Here is a 21,035-nt window from a genome sequence, read left to right as displayed (position 1 = left end):
CGGCGGCGGCGCTGGCCCCGGTGCGGCGGGCGAGCGGGGCCCGGCCCAGCCCGGCTGCCGGTGGGAGCGAGCGCCGGGTCCGCCCCGACGGTCGGTCGCTGACCCGCACCCGCCCGCGTTTCGGTAGCCCCGCAGCCCCCGGGGGGAAGCCCCAGGTGATGGGGTGCAGGGGATGTGCCCAGCCCCAGGGGTCCCCCGAGGAGGGCTGGTGCTCCTCCGCGCTGTGTACAAAAGGCTGCCCTGGGTTTTCTCCCGGCAGGAAATTCCTGACACGGAAGGACAAGGAGAGTATCTTCACCATGGACCACTTCCCTCTGTGGTACCGCCGGGCGGCCGAGCATCCCCCCGGGAGCTTCATCTACAGCATTGTCTCAGAAGATGATCCAGGTAACCCCAGCCTGAACGCCAGAGTGTTTCACGTCTTGCATCCCATGCCGCTCTCATCCCGATCCCTTTATTCCCACCTCTAGCCTAGTGAGAATTGCTGAGACCTGGCCTCTTGGCGTTGTCTTCGCACCAGTGTAGAGGCAGAGGGGTTGTGGCTGACATACTGGACAGCAGAAAGACAAAGCTACGAGCTGTGGGGAAGGCGGTCAGGGCTGCGTAACATGAGGTTGCAGAGGAGGTGAAGGACACACGGAAACACGGGGGCTGGATAGAGCAAAGGATTTAGAGAGGCAAGGGGTGGGGGGATCACAAGGTACTTGTGGAGATGGAGAGCACGGGAACTGTGAGAAGGGGAAAGAAGAGGTACCACAGAAGGAAGTAGACACATAGGTGTGACCAGGCTTGGGAGGGAACATCATCAGAAGAACTGGATGACAGTAACAGCTAGGACTGATGAAGGATCAGCAAGCATTCAGACAGGAAATCTAAGTTTAGAGAGTGTCGTTTTTTTCCGTCACCACTTCCCATGGCAGGAAAGAATGGGTTTGTTATGGAAGATGGTGGAGGAAAAGGGAGGATGTTTCCATAGCTTCCTCTTGGTGAAGATGTCTTATTGGTCCCCTGTCCAATCGTACTACTGGACTATGGCATGTCTTGCCCAGCTAAGGGGCTCAAACATGAGAGGAAAGCAAGGAGTGGCTTTTTAGTGTCTCTTGCTTAGGGCATTGGTTCCTGTGAGTTTGCAGGGTCAGCCAGGACCACCTCAAAGGCTGGAAGAGAGCAGAAGAGCCTAGAAAGAAACAATCAAACCAAAACACTCATGTGAGACACCTCCACAGAAGGCAGAAATCCCCTCTGTGCACCTGCCTGGCCCCTAGCAGTCCGCCTCTGTCACGGAGCTCAGCGCTTTAGCTGTTAAAGCTTTTTGTGGCGCAGTGGTGGGAGGCTGGTGGGTGGGAAAGCAAGTAGCAAAGAGGGGAAAACCAGACTGGGAGGCGAGAGATGAACCAGGATGTAAAGGGAGAGGGTTGGAAAGACAAAATATGTGAAAGCTTCCACAAAAGCCTCTCTCTGCCCAGCACCCTTACATCTCACTTAAAAGGCAAATATGGAGAGAGAGGGAGGCATGGCAGGAGGGAGATTTTACTCCTCTGCATGCCACGGCATTTCCTCTTTGGAATAGAGTGGGGTTTAGACAACCAGTCAGTGACACCCTGTGGGGTTTCCTGAGGCAGACATTAATCCTGGCCCCAGTAGTCACTGCTGGCTAAATGTTGGCATTGTGGCTTGATGTGGCATTCTTAGAAGTCGCGGGTAGTTTTGCATGGATAAAGACAGAAGACGAGCAACTGCTACTGTTTTTTGTGTTACATGGCTGTCGGTCAGAAGCTTCGGTGAAGTCCGAGACCCCATTCACCTGGAAACCCTACAGGCACATTGTAAGAAGTAGTGCCTGGCCCTGAAGACCTTAAGCTGTAGGGGAGACTGTGCATCTCTTTAGACATGAGCAGCTGGGCTTAGAGAGACTGTGATCTGTGAGATCACAGAAAATGCCTGTGAAGAGCCAGGAAATAAGACTCAGTGCTTCTGAGGCACAGTGCTTCACTGTCAGAGCACAGTTCAGGCCCTGCCTTGACATCCAATGAAGCAGGAGTGCCTCACCTTTTGGCCAGAATGGGCTACCTAGTCTCTTAAGAAATTCTTGATGAGTAGATGCCAAAGTCCCCCTTTCACGCTCTCCATGTGACTTAATACATGCCCACCCTGTGACAAGGGGATTTCATGGGAGATGCACTTCTCATCACATAAAAGGGAAGAGCCCAAAGGCCTCCCCATTGAGGAGGAAACCAGCAGAAATGGCTGCAGGTCATTATCAGAATAATTTATCCAGGGCACCTCCTTCCAGTGTTCAAAAGTCCCAGAGAGAAGATGACAGCAGGGAAAAAGCTCTGCAAGACAAGTAGAACTGTTCTTGCAGCCCAGATCTCTTGTGTGTTGAGTGGGGTTTTTTTTTCTAGAGATGCTAAACGTATTTTGCTTCTTTGTCCCATCCTATGAAGAGCAAGTTATATCCTTGATACCCTTGAGCAAGTTAATCTAGCTTCAGTCCAAAAAAAAAAGCAATGAGTGAGAGACTCCAGGATAAGCTATGGTAGACACTGGATCGTGCTCTGGACACACTGGTTACCACCTACAATGATGAAGGCAGAAATGGAAAGCAGTAACAAATGCTGGAGCTCGTGGGAAGGAAAGAATCCCTGACCCATCTGTTGGAGCAAGAGATTTCTGTACAGCATGTGAGGAGGGAATCAGTTGCAGGCTACATTGGTCATACTGACCTTTAGACTGTCCCTTGGCATTTGGAAAAGAGGTGCCCCAGCTGAAGCTAATCTAATGGCTTTAAAAAAAAATACAGAAATGGAATCTGTCATGTGGGCAACTGCAGGCTGAAACAACTGCACTAACAAAGAGAGGGGAGGTGGGGTTCAGTTGCTTAAACCTATCCAACCATGCTATTTTAAATGCCCTGTGGGTGCCAAGAGATCTGCATGGGGCTGGCAGATGTGGCACAGGACCTACAAGACGCTTAAAGCAGCAGCTAAAGGATAAGCAGGAGACCCTGGGGCAAAACAGAGTTTAGGCAGCTGAATCTATCCCAGAAGACTTTGTTTCTAAAGTGGATGCACCCTGGAAGTACCAAGCGTGTGTCTGTGTCTCCAGTTTGCAGTGCTGGCCTGGCTTGGTTAACAGAGCTAGACATAAACTTGGCCTTTGCTGTGCAAGAGTTGGTGTCAGAAATACTTGTCCTGTTTCTCCTCTGTCTACTGAGTTTAGCTGGTGCATGAAGCAGGGCAGCCTTCTGACCTAAGAGAAGCTCTACATGCCCAAAATCGAGGAGGCCAGTCCCTTACGTTTTATGCTGAGGATGCTACTTTTATCATGGGACATTATTTAGGAAAAAAAAACAAATGTACTGATTAGCCCCTTAGGTTGCTTATGTGTCTTGAAAGATGCAGTCTTCCAAACTCTTGGATGTTTGAGGGCTGAGGCACGTGTACACACTGGGCTGGATGTGAAAGTGTGTGAGCAAGCCGCCCCCGCTGACCAAGCCTGCTGTATTTGTGTCCTAACAGAGGGAAGTGACCTGCCGAAAGTGGTGACCGTGAGCACGGCTGTGGCAGTGTCTGTGGATGGGAAGATGGGTATTGCTGCAGGTAGGACGTCCTGGTTTCTCTTTTTATCTTGAATGGAATGGTTGCATCTTGTGTTGAGAGTGGGAGCTGAGAGCTGTTGGCTTGTCATTCAAGGGAAATGACGGGAGGCACAATAGCTTGTGAAGTTGAAAACTAGGCTAAGCAGGGAACATCAGAACAGGTACTGAATGGCTGATGTGCTTTTCAAAGGGAAACTGGCTGTTTGAATGGAAGCTTCCCATCTTCAATGCTGGCGAATTTGTGAATTGAGACTGTTGCCCTGGAGCATGAGTAGGTTGGGAAGTCCATGCAGGTTTTGAGCCATTTGCAGGAGACGCTTTTGGGTTTGGAAGAACGGTATGTTCCTGCATGTCTGTTGTTATCTCAGCCGAAAAATAACTTCTGCTGGTGGAATGGGCTTGTTGCTGGATTTCCAACCCAGATGTATAGATTGCCACACTTGTCCTTGTATCTGAGTGTTGAACCCCTTCTGGCAGACCTTCACTAGACTCTGCATCTACTTTTGGAAAATTTGTAGACCACATTATTTCCAGCAGAGCCCCAGAGATTTTGAAGCTTTACCATTTTCTGCAGCAATTGCTTCGGCCTTTGCAGAAGTACAGTGAACTCAGAAGTGAAAGAGAGCAGCCATTTTATGAAACAGAGCAACGTTAATCAATAATGTTGGCATCATATCCAACTGAAATTCTCTGTGTAGGAGTATTGGTGTCAGTGGAGATGGGGCTCAGTGGACTTTTTTTTTTAGAACTGGAAGCATTGACTAAGGGAAGAGAATGCCAGAACAGGTAATAGGGTGATTATCACCAGAAACATGCAGTGATGCCAAAGCCGCCTGTGAAAGAATGGTTAGTGTTAATGGAGTCCTGTATGGTAGAAGGAAAGACTGAGTAGAACAGATTCTGAGCTATGACTTTGAATTTCCAGTTATGTGGGAAATCCGTCTTTTAATTTTTACAGTAGAGTCGGTTACACTTTGCTTCTGTACTGAGTAGCATTACAATAGATGTCTGGTTCTCCAAAGAAAAATTGTGCCATGTTTATCTCAGCGTGAGATGATATCAATTGTTACAGGAATATCCAGTAGAGGAAAGGCCATATTGCAGATTCATTCAGATCAGAGTGCCAACCATTGCTTTTGGCTGTGCTGGCCAGGATACAATGAATGGTCTTTGATCTACTGGTCATTAAAACTATGGCAGTTTAACTTCATCTGATGAAGTGTTCCTTAGTTTCCAGGCTTTCAGTAAGTTCCAGTCGAGAGTGGTACTCTCTAAGTATCGCTGGGACACTGGGAAAGTACTTAAGCTAAGGGCGGGGGGGTATTATGAAATAGTATTTTTCACTAATATACAACCATTTCAAACCCAAACAAAGCCAGAAAATCATTATGAAGTGAAGTCTGCCCAGAGACCCCTGTGAAATAAGGATGGTTTCAGTAAAGTTCATGTTAAGTAGGTGCTTGGGTCATAAAAACTGCTCCCAAAACCGATACTAGCCGGCACTGTCGTGAATATACCGAGAAGAGAACGAAATAGTGTTGAAACTGTACCAAGGGTCTCTGTGCAGCACTGTAGCATTTTTCTAAGCATGAATTTAGAAGGAGAAAAAAAAACTTTTTTTTTTAAAAAAAGATTGTTTTTCATGTGTCTTTTCCTTCCTTTTCCTGACCTGTGAGTTAGAGCAGAGGCACCCAAACGGTTCATCTGGCATTCAGCATAAATACAAGGAAGGAAACTTCTGGGTGGAAGAGCTGGAGCAAGAATAAGTGGCAGGAGGATCTGCCCCTGATGGAGCCACTTCTCTTCTGCCAGCAGCACTTTTCACAACCCCTGCGGAGATTTCCACCCCCTCAGTTATGCTGAATGCTGAATCAACTGTCTGTGTGAACATGCTGTGAAGGAGCAGGATCCTCTGCAGAGGGAAGAGGAGAGTGGAGAAAGCAGCAGAGGACAGGGAAAGAAATCCTGTTAAAACAATAATGATAAGGTAAAATTGCTGTTGTTTGTGGAAATGATACAGAACAAACCAGTTTCCTCACTCACAACCGCAGAAGTCAAGATGCAGAAATTAATTCTTAGTTGCTTTTGTTCCTCAAAGGTACCATGGTCCCTGTCACTAGAAGACACGCTAGGTAACCTGTCCACGGGTGTCTTCTGCTTACTTCCACACATAGTACATTCAGCTGGGTGTTCTTCATTCCATTTCTTACGCATTGAGGAAAACTGCCTATTATATTTCATCCCAAGTGCTGCAAGGCAGCACTGAGGGAAACAATTTCTCCCAAATGGTCCAAAGTCCTTCAGGCCCCCAGCTGTAGCCCCCATTGACTTCAGTGGGAGTGCAGGGCTTTGCTGATGTACATCTCATCTGCTGGCTTGGACATAGGTTTACAACATGTTTTGAGGATTTCAGTCAGCAAAAAGGTGCTATATCTATATTACCATCTGCTTTTTTTTCCAGTAGTGACTAGGTCATCTGACTCTTCTGTAGTAGTAGTAGTGGTTAAAAGAAAGCAGAGAATTGTGGACACACTACCTATTACACTGCTGTTCAGTCTTGAGGATAGCAGCATTGAGAGTAAGGATGTAGGTCTTCCTCCATCTCCCCTCACGCTAATATAACTGTCCTGAGTGGCTTGGACCTGATTCTAGGAGACTTCATCCCAGAAGAGAGGCTGCAGTACAAATGATGCTGGGCAGTGCTGCGATACCGTCCTGGGAGAGAGGGGAAGGAAGGGAAGGGAGTGGAGACACAGCAAGAGGCAGGCAGAGCAGAATGGGATGCAGATTGTTGTTGTTCTTGTTATTCTGATGACATCAGCCCTCAGTGGGCTTGATACTGTGTTCATTTAGAGTTAGGATACTACCAGAAGTCAGTTTGGTACCCAGCACTGGTTCCCAGAAAGCCAAATATCTGGGTAGGCTTGTAGTTTCTGGGTAAATGCAGTGCTGTAAAAGGGGAACAACAGAGGCTTTTTAGTGCCCCTATAAAAGTGCAAGTGGTATGAACTGGCCTGTCATTCTGCCACTGATTGTTACTGTCACTTGTTTGACTTAATGGTGCTTGGGGGGGATTTGTAAGCGCTCCAGAATGTTTTCCCTGCATACAGTGAAGAATTAAGCTCTAGGATTTACAGCCATGCCTGCGGGGAGGGAGCACTCCCAGTGCCCCCAGGTGAAAGGATGCCAGTGATGGGGAGCGTTGAGCCCCTTTTCTTCTGGCAGTCCCCAGCCAAGGCGGAGAACGGCAAACTGGTAAAATCAAATGTCCAGGAAGATGACATAGGCCTGGACGAACGTTGTCAGAGTGTGACAACAAGAGCAATCAGTTGGGATTAGAGAGCAGGGAGGCAGGAGGGCTGAGAGCAGGGATGGTGGGGGAGTACGAGGGCCTCCTTCCTCCCATTTTGGTCTGGCTTATCTCAGTAGAGAATCCCAGAACAGGTCTGGGGGGAGTCCAGGATGCTCCTGTCATTGTTAGAGATGCTGCTCCACACAAGGATAGGTGGGGAGATGGCCAAATTCAAGAGGGGAAAGCAGCATCTTCTGCTCTGCCCTACCATCTCCCCTTTTCACCCATCCCTTCTCCTTCTTCAAGCACCTGGGGCACGAGGGGGACGTGCAAAGGGTTCAAGGTACCTGCAGGTCTCTTGGAGGAGATGGTGGAGCCAAGGCAGGGTCCAGCAGTGTCCGCTTGTGCGAGCTGAGTCAGTGTGGCCTCTTTGGTGGGAAGCCACACAAGCAAACCTACCCCTGGCATGGCTATACCTTTTTCTTTGGATTAATAATATCTACCTGCTGTATTGTGCTTTGGCACTTCAGAGCGCTATGCAAACATTAAGTAATGCCTGAATGATTAATTATAATTAATTAGAGGGCAGCTATTCTCCTGGGATGTCAGTCCAGTAGCTTTCATGCACACTAACTTTGTTGGAAATGAAAAATAAGGAATTGTGATGGCAGTCTCCTCAAGCCAAGTCCTGCCCCAGATAGCACTGTCATCTGCTCCCTCCCGTGAGTCAGTAGCCTGGGGCTTTCTGGTCCTCACGGGGTGCGTGGCAGAAATCACATGTAGTTGCTGACAGAAGCTTTTAGTGATTTAAAGCCCCAGTGAAACTGCTGGAATCTGCGCAGGATTTTAGCTGTCACTTTGGGCTGTGTGTGACGTCTCTTTCATTGCCTGACCTTCTCGCCGTTCCACGTACTGGCTGCCAGTCCCAACAAGGGCAGGTGGGGGTTCCTTGCCATGGTGGTTGTGTCTCAGGGACAGGAAACAGCCAATACCCGCAAACAACAGGGCATGCACAGGCTCCGTGGTGCCCAATAAAGAAAATCCAAGTGGGCACTTGAGAGATGTAGGTTTATTTTATGTGATGCCTCTCGCCTGTTTGTATTGAAAGTAACTGTAAGTTCTTACTGCAGTGACTGGACCACACTGAAATTGTTAACCCATGACACCAGCAGTACATACAGATGTATCTGGGGACAGTCCTAGGCAAGATCAAACAAGAGTGAGAGAAGAGAAATGTTGACTCTATTTTACAGAGAGAACTTTGGGCCACAGAGTTATTAAGGTTGGTGTTTTCAGAAGAGCTCTGTACTCACAGCAGAAGCAGATTTTCAAAAAACCTTAGATTTTTTTTTTTTTCAAAAGTATTTGAAATCAATCAGTCTGAAAAATTGATAATGGGAAGTAATTTTGCTGTTATGCCGCTGGTTAAAATCCAACCTCGATCAGTCTGATGGAAGCTCTTCATTTGAAAAGCGATTACTGGCCAGCTTGACATCTCTCCATCCTCTTCCTTAGTCCCCAATTTTGGCTGCCTGCTGTTCCTTACCAGCGAGCAGGGAGAGGAGGTACAGGTGGCTTTTTCAGCACTTCTGTTGCTGTGGCATCTTTTCAAACTAATCTACACGCAATTCTGTATTCCTACAGTTTTGTTGCTTGGGTGGATAAAACATTTCAACCTCCTCTCTAGCAAGTCAAAATTTCACCTGTAGAAGCTGCTAAAATGCATGGAAATAAGCTACGATAGCATAAGCACCTTTTACATGGGAATAGCTGCATCTAAGCTGGAGAATTAAAATTATTTCACTGGACTGGCTTGGAAACCAGCATAATGTTACCCCTACAAAACCGGAGAGCACCTGATCTCTTGACTGTGTGCTGAGGTATTCGGAAGAAATGCTGCCCCTCTTTTAAACCTGGAGGTCGTGCCAACAATGACCCAGTGCAGGGACTTCTGTGAGCTCTCGAGGCGTCAGCCGAGTGCCTTTATGGAAATCACGGTCTCCCCTGCATCCAGTGGTAGCACAGGTAGAAAGAAGGAAGATTTGACTTGTTTTCAGCCCATCATCTGCTACGTCTGGCTTCTGCCTGATGCCATTCTCTCCTGGCAATGCCCGAACCCCAAGCAGTTTTTCAGGCATCCATTTGATCTGATAAAACGAGTGACATCTGAAGGGGCCGTGCCTTGGAGTTCAGTCACAAAAAGTGTTACGGGCAGTCGGTATGGTGTGCCAAAACCAGTGTCTCTTCCATCCTTTGTCCATCCATCTGCCTGCCTGCCATCCGTTCTACCAGTTCTGCTTTACATACCGAGCCTTGGGAGAGACACCTGTAAGCATAAAGGCTGCTTTTGGGGTGTTTCTGGGGCAGACACAAGCTGTTCTATGAGCCAGACAAAAGTGCCTTATTTCGCTCTGGCTCTGATCTTACAAACACTGTCTTTTGCCAAGGTTTGGGCTCAGTGCTGGGGCCACATGGTTCCCTGCTCAGAGCTGGTTATCCTCCAGCCGGGTCAACGAGCAGGCAGAAAGAGCAACCATCTGCCTGCAAAACTCCATATAGATGTCTCCATGCATAGACAGTAACTGGTGACAAGGGGGTCAAATATGTTTCTTTTATCCTCAGAAGAATGCTAAAAAGAGCTACGTGAGACATCTTCCATAGCATTCTGCACACCCTGGCTGGACATCAGCAATTTCCTTTTCTTCCGTGGTGTATCTGCTGTCTGCGTAGGCTGTAAGATCTTCGGCACGGGGATCGTGCGTCCTCCCTGTGTGTGTGGACATCGCCTTGGGGATGAGCCCTTGGTTGGGGGAAAAGCGAAGACAATAGCCAATTCTGTAGAATAAATGTTTCCTGGTAGTCTCAGCTGAGTGCCAGAGTTTGCATGCTGCACCGCTTACTGGGAAAAAAGGAAAAACGTTAAGTGAATCAGCCCATTCGGGCAGCACTTTGCCCAGAACAGAGCAAATTCTCCCACTGTGGGTGGGTGCCTGTGCCCAGACCCTGCCCAGCTGTTTCAGGGTATTTTCTCAATGGGACACCTTAACAACTTGTGAGCAATGGGATTTCTCTTGTGAGGTCTGGCAAGGCATCTCTCCAGGACATCCCCCAGTCCTGGAGCCTGTTCCAGGCTGGAGCTCCGGCTCAGGAGCCCGTTTTTGCCTGGGTGTAGCAGAAATCTTCTAGCCTAAGGTTATCCATCACTGCCGCCTCTGTAGCTCCTCTGATTGCCATGGCTGTCACGCTCGAAGGGAAAAGAGCCCTTGACACGGGCTCAGAAGAGGCTTGCATATAGCTGGATTTTTTAGATTGGCACCCGGCGCCTTTGCCGTGTTCCCTTTGCTTGCAAATTATTCGATATCATTTTAATTCCGAGCCGAATTAGAGCAGTGCGCGGGTTGCCATAGCAACCATTTCCTTGTGCCTTTTGGTCTGACTCATTGCAGACAATTACTCTTGCGCTCCAGGATTCACAGATGTGATAGGAGAAGAATCATGTGCTGGGCTTTCAACTTTTTGTGCTTTTAATTTCCTTCCCAGCCTCTCTTGCATTAACTCCTACCTCGCCAGCATCGGCAGGGACCTGCATCTCTTCCCAGGGCCACGTGGGCCCTTGGGAGCACGTTGCATGTAGAGTATGTGTAGATGGACGTTGTGTGAAGGAATTTGTGCATATGAGCGTGTATTTGCATACACAAACAGTTTCTCTGCGGTGTGTTGCGCGGCTGTGATACCTGTCTGGGTTTGTAGCTATGCAAAGATGCGTGTATTCACGGAGCAATTTGCACTTATTCCTGTCTGCGGTGGAGCTACGTGCTCACACGTGTTTCCTATATGTGCACACCGGTATGTACATGAGTAATGCCCGTGGACATGGTGATGTAGCTGGTGTGTAGAGTCTGTCGATAGGCAGTGAGTGTTCAGGGGGACTGACAAACTGTGAGGGTCACAAATGGGCCAGGACCTCCCGTTCGGAGCTTTGTGAAGATCCACAGGCTGACAAGCAAGTGGCATTAACACGTCTGACCAAGTAGGGTGCAAACCTAAATCTTGTGTGATCGCAAGGCCAGTGCATTGCCTCACTCACGTGCGTCCCCCCACGACAGCCCATGTCTATCCATCCAAAGTATATGGAGGAAAGCAGTGTTATCCATGAAAGGACCATAGCCTTAGCATAGGTATAATTGATGTCGTGAGCTGTGTTAGGACCTGTAGTTCAGCAGAGGAGCAAAAAGTCATATGAGAAGGCTCTGAAAGGGATCACAGAAGCAGTCTGTAGATGTAGGTGGTAAATATTATGGTGGAGGAGGTTATAGGAAGTATCTTGAGAGGTGGTTTGGCTTAAATTCAGCCAAGGCACAGGCAGACAAGTTTTGCAGGACAATAACCACAGAAACTTAGCAGACATGGAGACAGCTCCAGTCTAGTCCTAAGATACATTCCTTTTACCACCAAACTCAGCTCATTTCCTTCCTGAGTTCCTCTTCTCCTGCCCTACCTATCCACTTAAGGCACAAATCTCCTCATCATAAAGCTGTGTAATGGGACTCCTACTACCGACCCTTTCCTCCCATAAGACCTTTTGCTTCTCCTCCTTTCCCTCACTGGGATACAGAAGTCCATTCATAGGACCATAGGGTAATTCTGGTTGGAGGGGACCTCAGGAGGTCTCTAGACAGCCTTCCGCTCAAAGCAGGGTCAACTATGAGATTAGACCAGTTTGTTTAGAGCTTTGTTGCAATAATATTCCCAGAAATATTCCTTATTCCTCCCTAATGCTCAGACACTGTGTTCTCACTGTCTGTACCATGCAGAAGACGTACCAGTAGCCATTCTCTTTTTCTCTCCCTGTCCTCTCTCTGTCCGAGGACCATCAGCAAATCTTCGTGCGGAGGTGCTGGATGCAGGGTGGTTTGCAGTGGGTATGGGCCCACTGTGGGATGGTGAAGCACGGAGCGTGTGAGAGGAAAGGAGAGTTGGAAGGTAGTCGTTCTGCCTCTGCCTGTGGGGGACCTTGGCTGAGAGCCCTTGCTTGGAAGCCCTGGGAAGCACCAGGCTTTCCCAAAGCAACGAGAAGGCTGGGGAGGGGTGGTGTGCGCGCAGGAGATGATAGACAAGATGTGGCCAACGCTTCTCGCCCAGGACATGTGGAGGGGTGGTCTGCTGCTGGCTCTTAGCACTGCTTTCACAGGTGGCAGGGCAAAGTCTGGAGTGTGGGGAGGGAGAAGTTCAGCTTCCAGGGACGCTGTGGAGCCCACGTTACTGGGAGGAGTCAATAAATGGCAATGCCAGATTCTGTTGCCCTCCATCTGTCTGCCGCCACGGGCAACTGCTTAGGCTGCTTAAGCTGGCTCTGCAGTGAGCCTACGTCGAATGGAAAAAGAACAGACAGCAGAAAGCCATGTCTTAAAGGTCAGGAAACATAGGGATAAAGTGAGGATTGCTTACGAATCAAGCTGAGTTAGACCTTGTAAAGGAGATTAAAACAAACAGCAAAAGATTTTTCAACTGTTTGGAAAAGATGATAATGAGAAGTGGGGCCACTTCTGGGCAGTGAAGAGTGAGGTCAAGATCAAGGAGACTATAGTTTGGGCCAAAACCAAAGAGGACTCTGCACCCCAGTTGTATTGATAAGACCAGCAATATCGTCCTTGGGTAAAGAAACAGGCTGACTGCCGGGAATAAGCAGCTCAAGCTGCTTAGTGCACTTGCAGTGCTGGGCCTGGGTGTTCTCTGGCTCCGGGAGAGCTGGCGCGTGGAAACACAGGCTTATAGCAAGGATTTTTTTCACTTCTACCCAGAGACTGACTCCGTGCAACCTGGAAAAGGGAAAATTCAGCAGTTAGGGAAGGGAGTGAAACGAGTTTGTCAGACTTAGACTTGTACGTGTAAGCTCTGTAACGTTTGTAGCGCTTTACAGGAGATGGTGAAGGAAAGCATAATCAAGCAGTTCGGGCAAAAAGGGAGTCAGGCAATATGGGTTTATTGATGCTATATTGTACCAGACAAACAAAAACAAAATAGCTGCCTTTCAGATGGTTGTTTTCCTGGAAGGAAAAGAAATGTCAAAGATTTCATCTCTGTATTTTATTGAAGCGCTTGCCACATAAGAACCAATAGGTTGAATTGGAACAGATCAGGAAAGATAGAGAGTTGTAAGGGGCCGGGAGGTCAGCCGTGGGGGTGGTCTTTGCTGCCCTTAACCTGGGACCCTGACACAGACAGCAATATGTAGTGAGCAAGTGTCCTGATGATTCAACGCTAGAAGGCATCGCTACTACAGGGGAGGACCAGGATATCGTAGAGAAAGCCTTATTCGACCTTGACAGGAGTACCAGAACCAGAATAAATTTCAGTAGTACAACAGACAAGGTCGTATGCTTGAGAACTAATATTAGAAATCTTCTGTAAGCTGTGAACTCTGTGAGATATGGGGGAGAGCACAGCAAGCAGGACTAGAGGCAGCCCTGTCTTCTTGGAACTGTCGAGCCCGTTTTGCCAAGTCTCAGTGAGGATCCTTGGCGCAGGCTGTATTACCCTCTGATGCCCACATAAAATCCAGAGAACCTTCATCTGCCAAGTTCGGTCCTGAGATCCTTGCCAAAAGGCAACTGGGTAGACTCAGCGGTTCCCTGCAGCTCTGGTCATGTCTCAGCCGCATCCCGCTGTGCTCCACCCTATTCTTCACTAGCCTTTGGCTCCCAAACGTGCGTGTTCTTAGGGTCTGTCTACCAAATTTAAGGAAAAAAATTTTAACTCCTCAGGACAGAGTCGGCAAACATATCCTGAGAAAGATGAGGAGAAATGCTGAGAACTTCCGTGTTAAGTGATAAGGTGATGGCAAGTGGTGGTGTGATGCAGTTGCAGATGAAGCAAACGTTTTCCTAGAACATAACTGGGGAGGTGTTCCCAGTGGGGATGGAAATGTGTTAGTGCTCCTGCCCAAAGCCCTCTGAGACCTCTCCTTCTAGTTCATGTTGCAGTTTTGGCCAGAGGAATATGTACTGGGACAAGTACAGACAGGACAGAAAGATGATGAGGGGAAAGGGAAGCCTGTCTCCGTGAGAGGAGCCTGGGAGGATTGCTGTAGTAAATGCATCTTGGGGGGAAACATTTAATGGAAGGACATGGCTCATATCAGGCCAGTGTAGTAAATACAGGTCATGAAAATATTTAGGGTGGGAAACTAGAAGGGGGTTTTTAGCCATTAAGGTAGTGCAGCTTTAGCCGGGATCTGAGGTATAAAAGCAAACGGGTTTAAGCTGGAGCTTGAAAAGTCTGTAAGTTCTGGTGGTGCCTTGAATAGAAAGAGATGAGACCCTGCTAGCCTGCAGTCCCTTCTCCATCACCAGGGAGCAGCTGAAGTCCCCTGTCTCACCGTGCCGCAGTACAAATACCAGCAAGCTGCAGGGCAGTCACTCGGGGCACTCCCCCTTCCCCTTTGGATACGAGGCTGGGCCTTTTTACCATATAATTCACACACTCCACGACGGAATAAAAACATGCTTGTTAACGCAGCTGAAAGCCCCAGGACAGCACCTGGAAGGCCACAAGTTAGGGCTGACCTAAACCCCTGCCTGAACCTTTGACAGCGTGGTGGGTTCTCTTGATCGATTCGGGTTTTGCAAAGAAGAGGGAGCGGAGAAGCCCCTGCTTATGATAACAAACCTTGAAAAAGCAGATGGGGATGTGGGGGCTGGTGTGTTTTGTGGCAGCTGAGAAGCGACAGTTGAGGAGAGCAGAGAAAGGAGAATCTGAAAAGCTGCTGGTCAGAGGCAGTCGCTGAAAAGGGGATGATCAGTCACAAGAGGATGAAAATCAGGGGGAGAGAGACAGGATAATGGGGGAATCAAAGGCGTTTATGTCCAGTGGGAGAGGTATGAGAGATAACTGTGTGAGACCATGAGTGGATGAGGAAGTGGAGGCTGCTAGAAGGGGACCGTCAGTTTAAACAAAGGGCTAAGTTTTTCTCTTGCCAAGAATTGCACAAATCTGGAGACTCTTGTTTGAAATCCAGTTAATTTATACGACTCTAAATGTGGTTATGAGTGGGATCAGAACCAGTTTCTCATAATCTGGCTTCCTCAAAATGACTTGCCAGGGTTTTGCCCTACCGTTTCCATATGCCTCCGTTTTTAAAGTAGGAACAATGCTCACACAGCCTAGCCAGTGTGTTGTGAGACACGGTTGGTGAGGAGGTGTAGGCAAAGGTGATGTTTACTATTGTATAGCAATTCGGAGCACAGATTTTGATGGATGAGGAGCATACTTGTGAAAGGAGGAGGAAAAATTGGAAAGAATGCGACAAAAGGCTACAGTATTGTTCCAGAGGTGAGGAATGCTTTACAGCAAAGACTTAATGAGCTCGATCTGCTTGCCTTACCAAAAAGAAGACTGAGAGATTATTTGATTAGAGTTTAAAGTACCTTCACAGAGAGAGATGATGGTTATGGAATGTTTGTTGTTTTAATCTAGACAAGAGAAACATAACAAAAACCTGTGACACGAAAGTGAAAGCAAACAGATTCAAATGAGATATTAAGGATGAAAGCTAACAGTGAGCATGAATAGTTATTGAAGTAAGGTACCAAGGGAAAAGATTTTTTTCCCACATCTTGAATGTTTTTCAATCAAAGGTAGATGCCTTTCTGGAAAATTCGCCTCAGCTGCATGGAAAAACTCAGTGTTGGACTTTCTACAGGATAACTTCTCTATTTTCTGTTTCATAAGGTAAACAGATTGAGCTCTTTAAGCCTTTCACAGCAAGGCATTTTCTGCCACCCTCAAATAATGTTTGTGGTTCTTTTCCGCACACTTTCCAAGTAGCGTGCGATAAGCAGAAGGTCAGACTGGATGATCTAAAGTCCCTTCTGGCCTTTATACTCTCTGAATCTCTGCCTCTGTGAATTCATTAATGTTTGCAAGCTCCCAGAGAGCTGCCAAAGGCAAGCACTATAGAAATGCAAAGCATTGTTGTTACTCTGGATATTTCCCTTGAGCTTTATGCAGAGCTGGGTGAATATCTCAGTGTATTGTCTGTGCATATTTCCTCAAATGAAATACCTGCGTTTGTCACTCCTTCGATGCCCTTTACGAGTTGGTTTTCTGCAGCTGTTCTAACAAACAAGTTTATTCCCAAGTGAGGACACAGAAAAAAAGCAAATGTGAAGGGCCAAATCTCAACTTGGAGCCCCGAGCAAAGAGTGGCATGTTGTTGTCCTGGCCCAGAAGCTCCACGCAAGGCAGAGTTATTCTTAGCATCCCGCTTTGCTTTCTCCTTGGCTCCAGGTGCCCTGTACATGGCCTCTGCCCGCCTGCAGCACAGGGCCACCCTGGGAAAAGTTGGAAAGAATGCGACAAAAGGCTACAATATAAACAATACAGAGGTTTAGCCCCTGTTTGGTTGCTTCTCCCCCACCTTCCAGAGGGAGAAAAGCTGTGAGGATGCTGCCTTATCCCCAGATTTCCAGGGCTGCAGCTGATGTGGGGAGCTCCCCAGAATGCCACAGGACATCTTTATTTGCTTGCACTCCATTCTATAACCATACTCGTCGGGGAATGCTTATTCTTTTGTCTGCATTGCACAGTATTCTCGGAGGGAAGGCTTTTTGGTCCTCAGAAATCCCATGCCAGGACTTGCCCTTATCTAATCGGAGGATAGAAGCTGACCCTCTGACCTGTGCTTCCAATCAGTACTAGCAAACGCTGCTCGAGCTGGCACAGCAAGCTGCCTATGAAGAAGTTAGTGAGGAGGAATTCTGAATTCTGTTTTGCATATTTGACATGTATTATGTATGCATATACGTAATTACGTGCTTATATTTTATAAATGTGGAGTTATATGTGTACAGGGCAAATACATTCACCAAAGGAAAGATTATTGAATTGCAGAAAATCCCAGCCTGCTCCCAGATAATTCATGAACTGAAATAGCCTAGAGTGTGTTGGCTGTGCATTTTTTCTGCCCTCCGTTCCTGGTATTATATGAACTGCTTAATAGTGTGTGTGTGCACTCCTCTACCTACCTGGCAAAATTATATTAAACTATGTGTCATAGACACCATGCTGTTAAACGGTAACGGTGATTCTCTCACGGCACGTACCTTTCCAGCAGAACAGATGTGGCAGCTGTTACCAGATTATCTGGGTTCTGCTCCCAGTTTCTCTCTGAAGACCAGACTGAGTAAAACAAGGTGGCTGAGAGTAGCAGTGTGAGTACGGTGGCACAAGGGTTTGCTTGTTGCAAGCTTTAGCATCTTTCGTGGTTCCACGTGCATCCGGATGAGCTTTTTCTCACAGGAAAAGTATGTGATGAATTATGTATGCGTAGCACTGAAAGTGGAGAAGTGGGGAATTTAAACTTCTTAGCTGTGTGTGATAGACCTAGCCAGTGAACAGCTGGTGGAGAGACTCTTTTAGCTTTAGGGGTGACAGCTTGTGTGCTTGGGGGTGCAATAGGATTAGATAGCGATTTCCATTCATTTCAAAATAACCTTGCTCAGGAGGGTCAGGAATCTGGAGATGTAGGAACCCATAGCTCACTATTTGTTACTGTAAGTTTTATTGAACATTATGCTCTAATTTTATTTTTTTTTAAAAAAAAAATAAAAAAAGCTTTAGGAGTCAAATTTGACCTGAATATAACTCCATTGGCTTCCGCGTTCTTGCACTAGGGATTAATTTGGCCCTTTCTACTTTTATGTAATGAGCTGATTGCCACATTATCTTATCCTTGTTACACAATCGCCCTTGTCTCGCTGTGTCCCTGGAGCACTCTGTGTGTGGGGGGGGTTGTTTCTAGATCTAGGGTCTCACCTTGACTGTGTGTTTAGTCCCACAGCCTCACGCCGACGGCAGGTACCCGCGTGCCTAGGGCTTACACCGATGCAGTGTACGTGTGTGTGCGTGTATGCATGTGTTCATTCCAAGTTGGAACGCTACGTACGGACAAGCATACGCATATGTGGGTGTTGAGGGGCTTTTTCATTCGACTGGCTGTGTCCCTGCAGTGTTTGCTTTTGCAGGGGGTAGGGCAGAGAGGGAAGGTTACCATCAGGTACCTCATTGAAACAAGAAGGCGCATAGGAAAATACATTCTTTATTATTCTTCTGTAACAACAAGCCAGAAATATAATATACCTTTAAAAATTTTCTGTCTCATGCCAAAGAAACCTCCATTCAATCATTTTAGAAAATCTCGTTGCTCTCCCTCAAACAGTAACGAAAAGAAAAAAGAAATTACAAGTGCCATCTGTTCCCTGCAAGAAATGTGCCTGCCTGTACCCCAGGTGGGTGTGTGGGGAAGGGGAGTGGGGGAGCAGAAGGAGTGTTTCTGGTGGCCCTGCTGGCCCCTATATCGCCCTGGCACCTGATGGACCTGCCTGCCCCAGAAGTCCGTTTCCCAAGGGCAGGCACCTGCACGTGGCATCCATACAGCTGCCTGCAGGAAAAGATGGATCCACGGGGGATCCCCCCATGCCTAGCTGTGCCTGCGGGGACAACGGGAGCCCCTGTCCCCACACACCAGAGGAACCCGTTGCCTGGGCACACAAGGAGCACTGAGTCTCGTTCTGTATCCAGCATCCCACGGAAGAGCTTCATTTCCGAGCACGCTGGGTACCGTGTTCCCTGGGGTGCTCGTGGACAGTGCAGCAGCCCGTGTTCCAGGTGTGCCAGGGAACAGAGCACGAGCCTGTTTGCAAGCAGTGGTATAAAGATGGCATTTCCCAGTCAACCCTGTTGCTCTGCTCTGCACGAAAGAGGACAGGTCCTTGTCCTTTCAAGCACAGTAGTTGCTTTCCAGTGGGACTTCCCATAGCAGCCAGCCTTCATCTTTCTCAGCAACTCTCTTTTCTCCCCTTTCCCATCTTCTCCTTTCCTGGGTGGGTTTCTAAACATAGCAGTCCCTTGCCTAGGGTTGAGATGAATCCAGAATTTCTGCCTTATAAATGAAAACAGAAAGGAAAGGATGGGCAAGGTCGTCATCAGCCCCACAACACAAGATATAGAAAATATTATTAGCAACAAAGAAAAATTGGTCAGGGCAGGAGGACGTCACAGGGGAGGTGGAGGGAAAGGAGGATTTCCCCCGCTGCAACCCCTGTGTTGTCCCCTGCCTCCCTCCCGTTCATTTTACCTCTAGTCTCTCCTCTTAAAAACAATCTCTCTCTCTTACTCTCTTGCTCACACACACGCACACACACACACACTCACACACGTATATCGATCCCATTTGTTTTGTGCAATGTTTCACCATTATTTGATGATGCAAGTAAAATATAGATCTATAAATATACCACTCTGACTCAAGTCCCGTTTCAAGTATGATTGCGGAGTCCAGTATGGTAAAGGGAGAAGTTCCCCTGAGAGGGAGGTTGGGGAGAGGTTTGGATCCAGCAGGCAGAGTCTAGTCCTGGCTTGCTGGGAATGTGGAGCAGCAGTAACACGCATACGGAGTCTGCAGTGCACCAGTTCTGCCCTTCAGAGCGGGCTACGGTTGCAGCAGATGGGATGGTTGGAGCGGCTATACAGTGCATGGGGGAAGAGTCCTTCCTCCTCACATCTTGCCAGCCCCTCTCCTCCTCCTCTTCCTAAAAGCAGCGTGCTAGGAGCGGGGGTACGCTGCGTGCGCACGCTGGTGGGTGGACTGCTTCTCCCAGTCCTTCTTCAGGGCAGCCTGGTCTTCTGCTTCCTGAAGAACATCCTCCTCTGTCCTATGCATCCCTACGTCAAAGGGAAGTCATGCCAGAACAGTCCAGAGCATCCTGTCTCCTTGCTTCTGGTGGCCCTGGATAGGCCAGGAGGGATTTTGCCATTCCAGGCTTTGATGAAAGACTTGGCATTGTGTGCCACGGGTCAGTACAGCCACCTATCTGGGATCAAAAGGGGGTGAGGAGCCAGCATACATCACTTCCACAGGGATCCAGCAGCAGCGAGCAAGAGGGCTGTGAGACATCCGAAGGCATCGGGATCCAGCTGGAGCAGGGGGAAGAGGTGAGGTGCCCTGGCAGGGTCCACCTGCGGTGCGTGCTGGGCTCTGAACACAGGTTGCTAGTGAAACACCCTGCAAAGCTGGGCTGGCTGCCAGCGTGTTTCCCGATGGTAGGGATCACACCATCCACAGGCACTGCGGATGCACGACCTCCGGTGTCATCTTCCTCGCCCAGGAATACCCACTGTGATGGGTTAGAGCAGGTTACCATGGCAATGTGCGCTCTTCCCTGGAGACAGCATTTTATCCTACTTCCAGTGATACAAAATGCGTCCTTATGTTGACTTCCTTTCATTATTTTTTTTCCCCCTCTCACTTTTTTTTAATTTTTTTTTTTTTTTACTGTCAGGTTGAAAAGAGGTAAGACTAATAGGAGGCACTGCAGTCTGAGGGCTTTAAAATCTGGTTGGGGGAAGTCACCCTATGTGACAGTGGCAGTGTGCGCAGTTGTGCGTGTCCGCACACTCATGTGCAGCTGTGGATGGCAGTGAACACAGCAGGGATGGTGAGGGGACCGTAGGCTGTGCTGCCTCCTGTGCCAGACCCTTCCTGGGCTCTCCCACCTGTGCCACGCTGTGGTCCAGGTTTCAGCCTTCACCTCAAGACCCTCCAGAATTGTGCCCCCTCTCTTCAGTCACCCTAGCTGCATAACCCTACTCCAAACACCATGCTCGCCCCTCTGCCAGCCACGCCAGCTCTTGGGTTGAGCGTCTTCTTCTCCCACCACCTTCTCCTAGGCTCACACCACTCCTCAGCACGGCTTACGCTACCAAGGCTGGTATCTACCTCCTCCCCTCGTCTTTCCTGGTGACCCACTTCTGCTCTGCCAATCAAACATTTCCAAATGGAGGCTTCATATCCTTACCCTCTCCGTTTACCGTAGAAAACAGAAAATAGAAAACAAGAACACACCTTATTTTTCACATGCTGCGTACTCATTTCCACAGACTCACGCTGTAACCTTAATAACTTTGCCTCTCTCCGTCCTCTCCTGCCCGTTTCCACTGGCTCTGTGCAATGGCTGAGATGTTTTTGTTAGCTCCTCGGTGGCAGGGTGCGTGTATTTGGTCTGAACCAGAAGGTGCTATGCGCTGTTATGATGAGAGCAAGGTAAAGAGGATGAATGCATTGATGGCTGCGCACAGAGGGCG

At 48.3% G+C, this 21,035-nt stretch overlaps 1 protein-coding gene across 2 annotated transcripts in view; it reads left to right on the top strand.

The window, feature by feature from the left end:
- The window catches only part of CACNA2D4 (calcium voltage-gated channel auxiliary subunit alpha2delta 4), a 126,007-nt gene that overhangs the window by 55,099 nt on the left and 49,873 nt on the right, over positions 1-21,035 (top strand). For both annotated transcript variants that reach the window (XM_086610630.1, XM_086610631.1), the window contains 2 exons: positions 260-387; positions 3,522-3,602. In XM_086610630.1, the coding sequence (XP_086466756.1) occupies positions 260-387; positions 3,522-3,602 (209 nt within the window). The remainder of the gene's footprint in view (positions 1-259; positions 388-3,521; positions 3,603-21,035) is intronic.

This window comes from Tauraco erythrolophus, chromosome 4 (assembly GCF_009769465.1).
Source record: "Tauraco erythrolophus isolate bTauEry1 chromosome 4, bTauEry1.pri, whole genome shotgun sequence".
Taxonomy (NCBI): domain Eukaryota; kingdom Metazoa; phylum Chordata; class Aves; order Musophagiformes; family Musophagidae; genus Tauraco; species Tauraco erythrolophus.
This window is presented reverse-complemented; position numbering and strand designations above follow the sequence as displayed.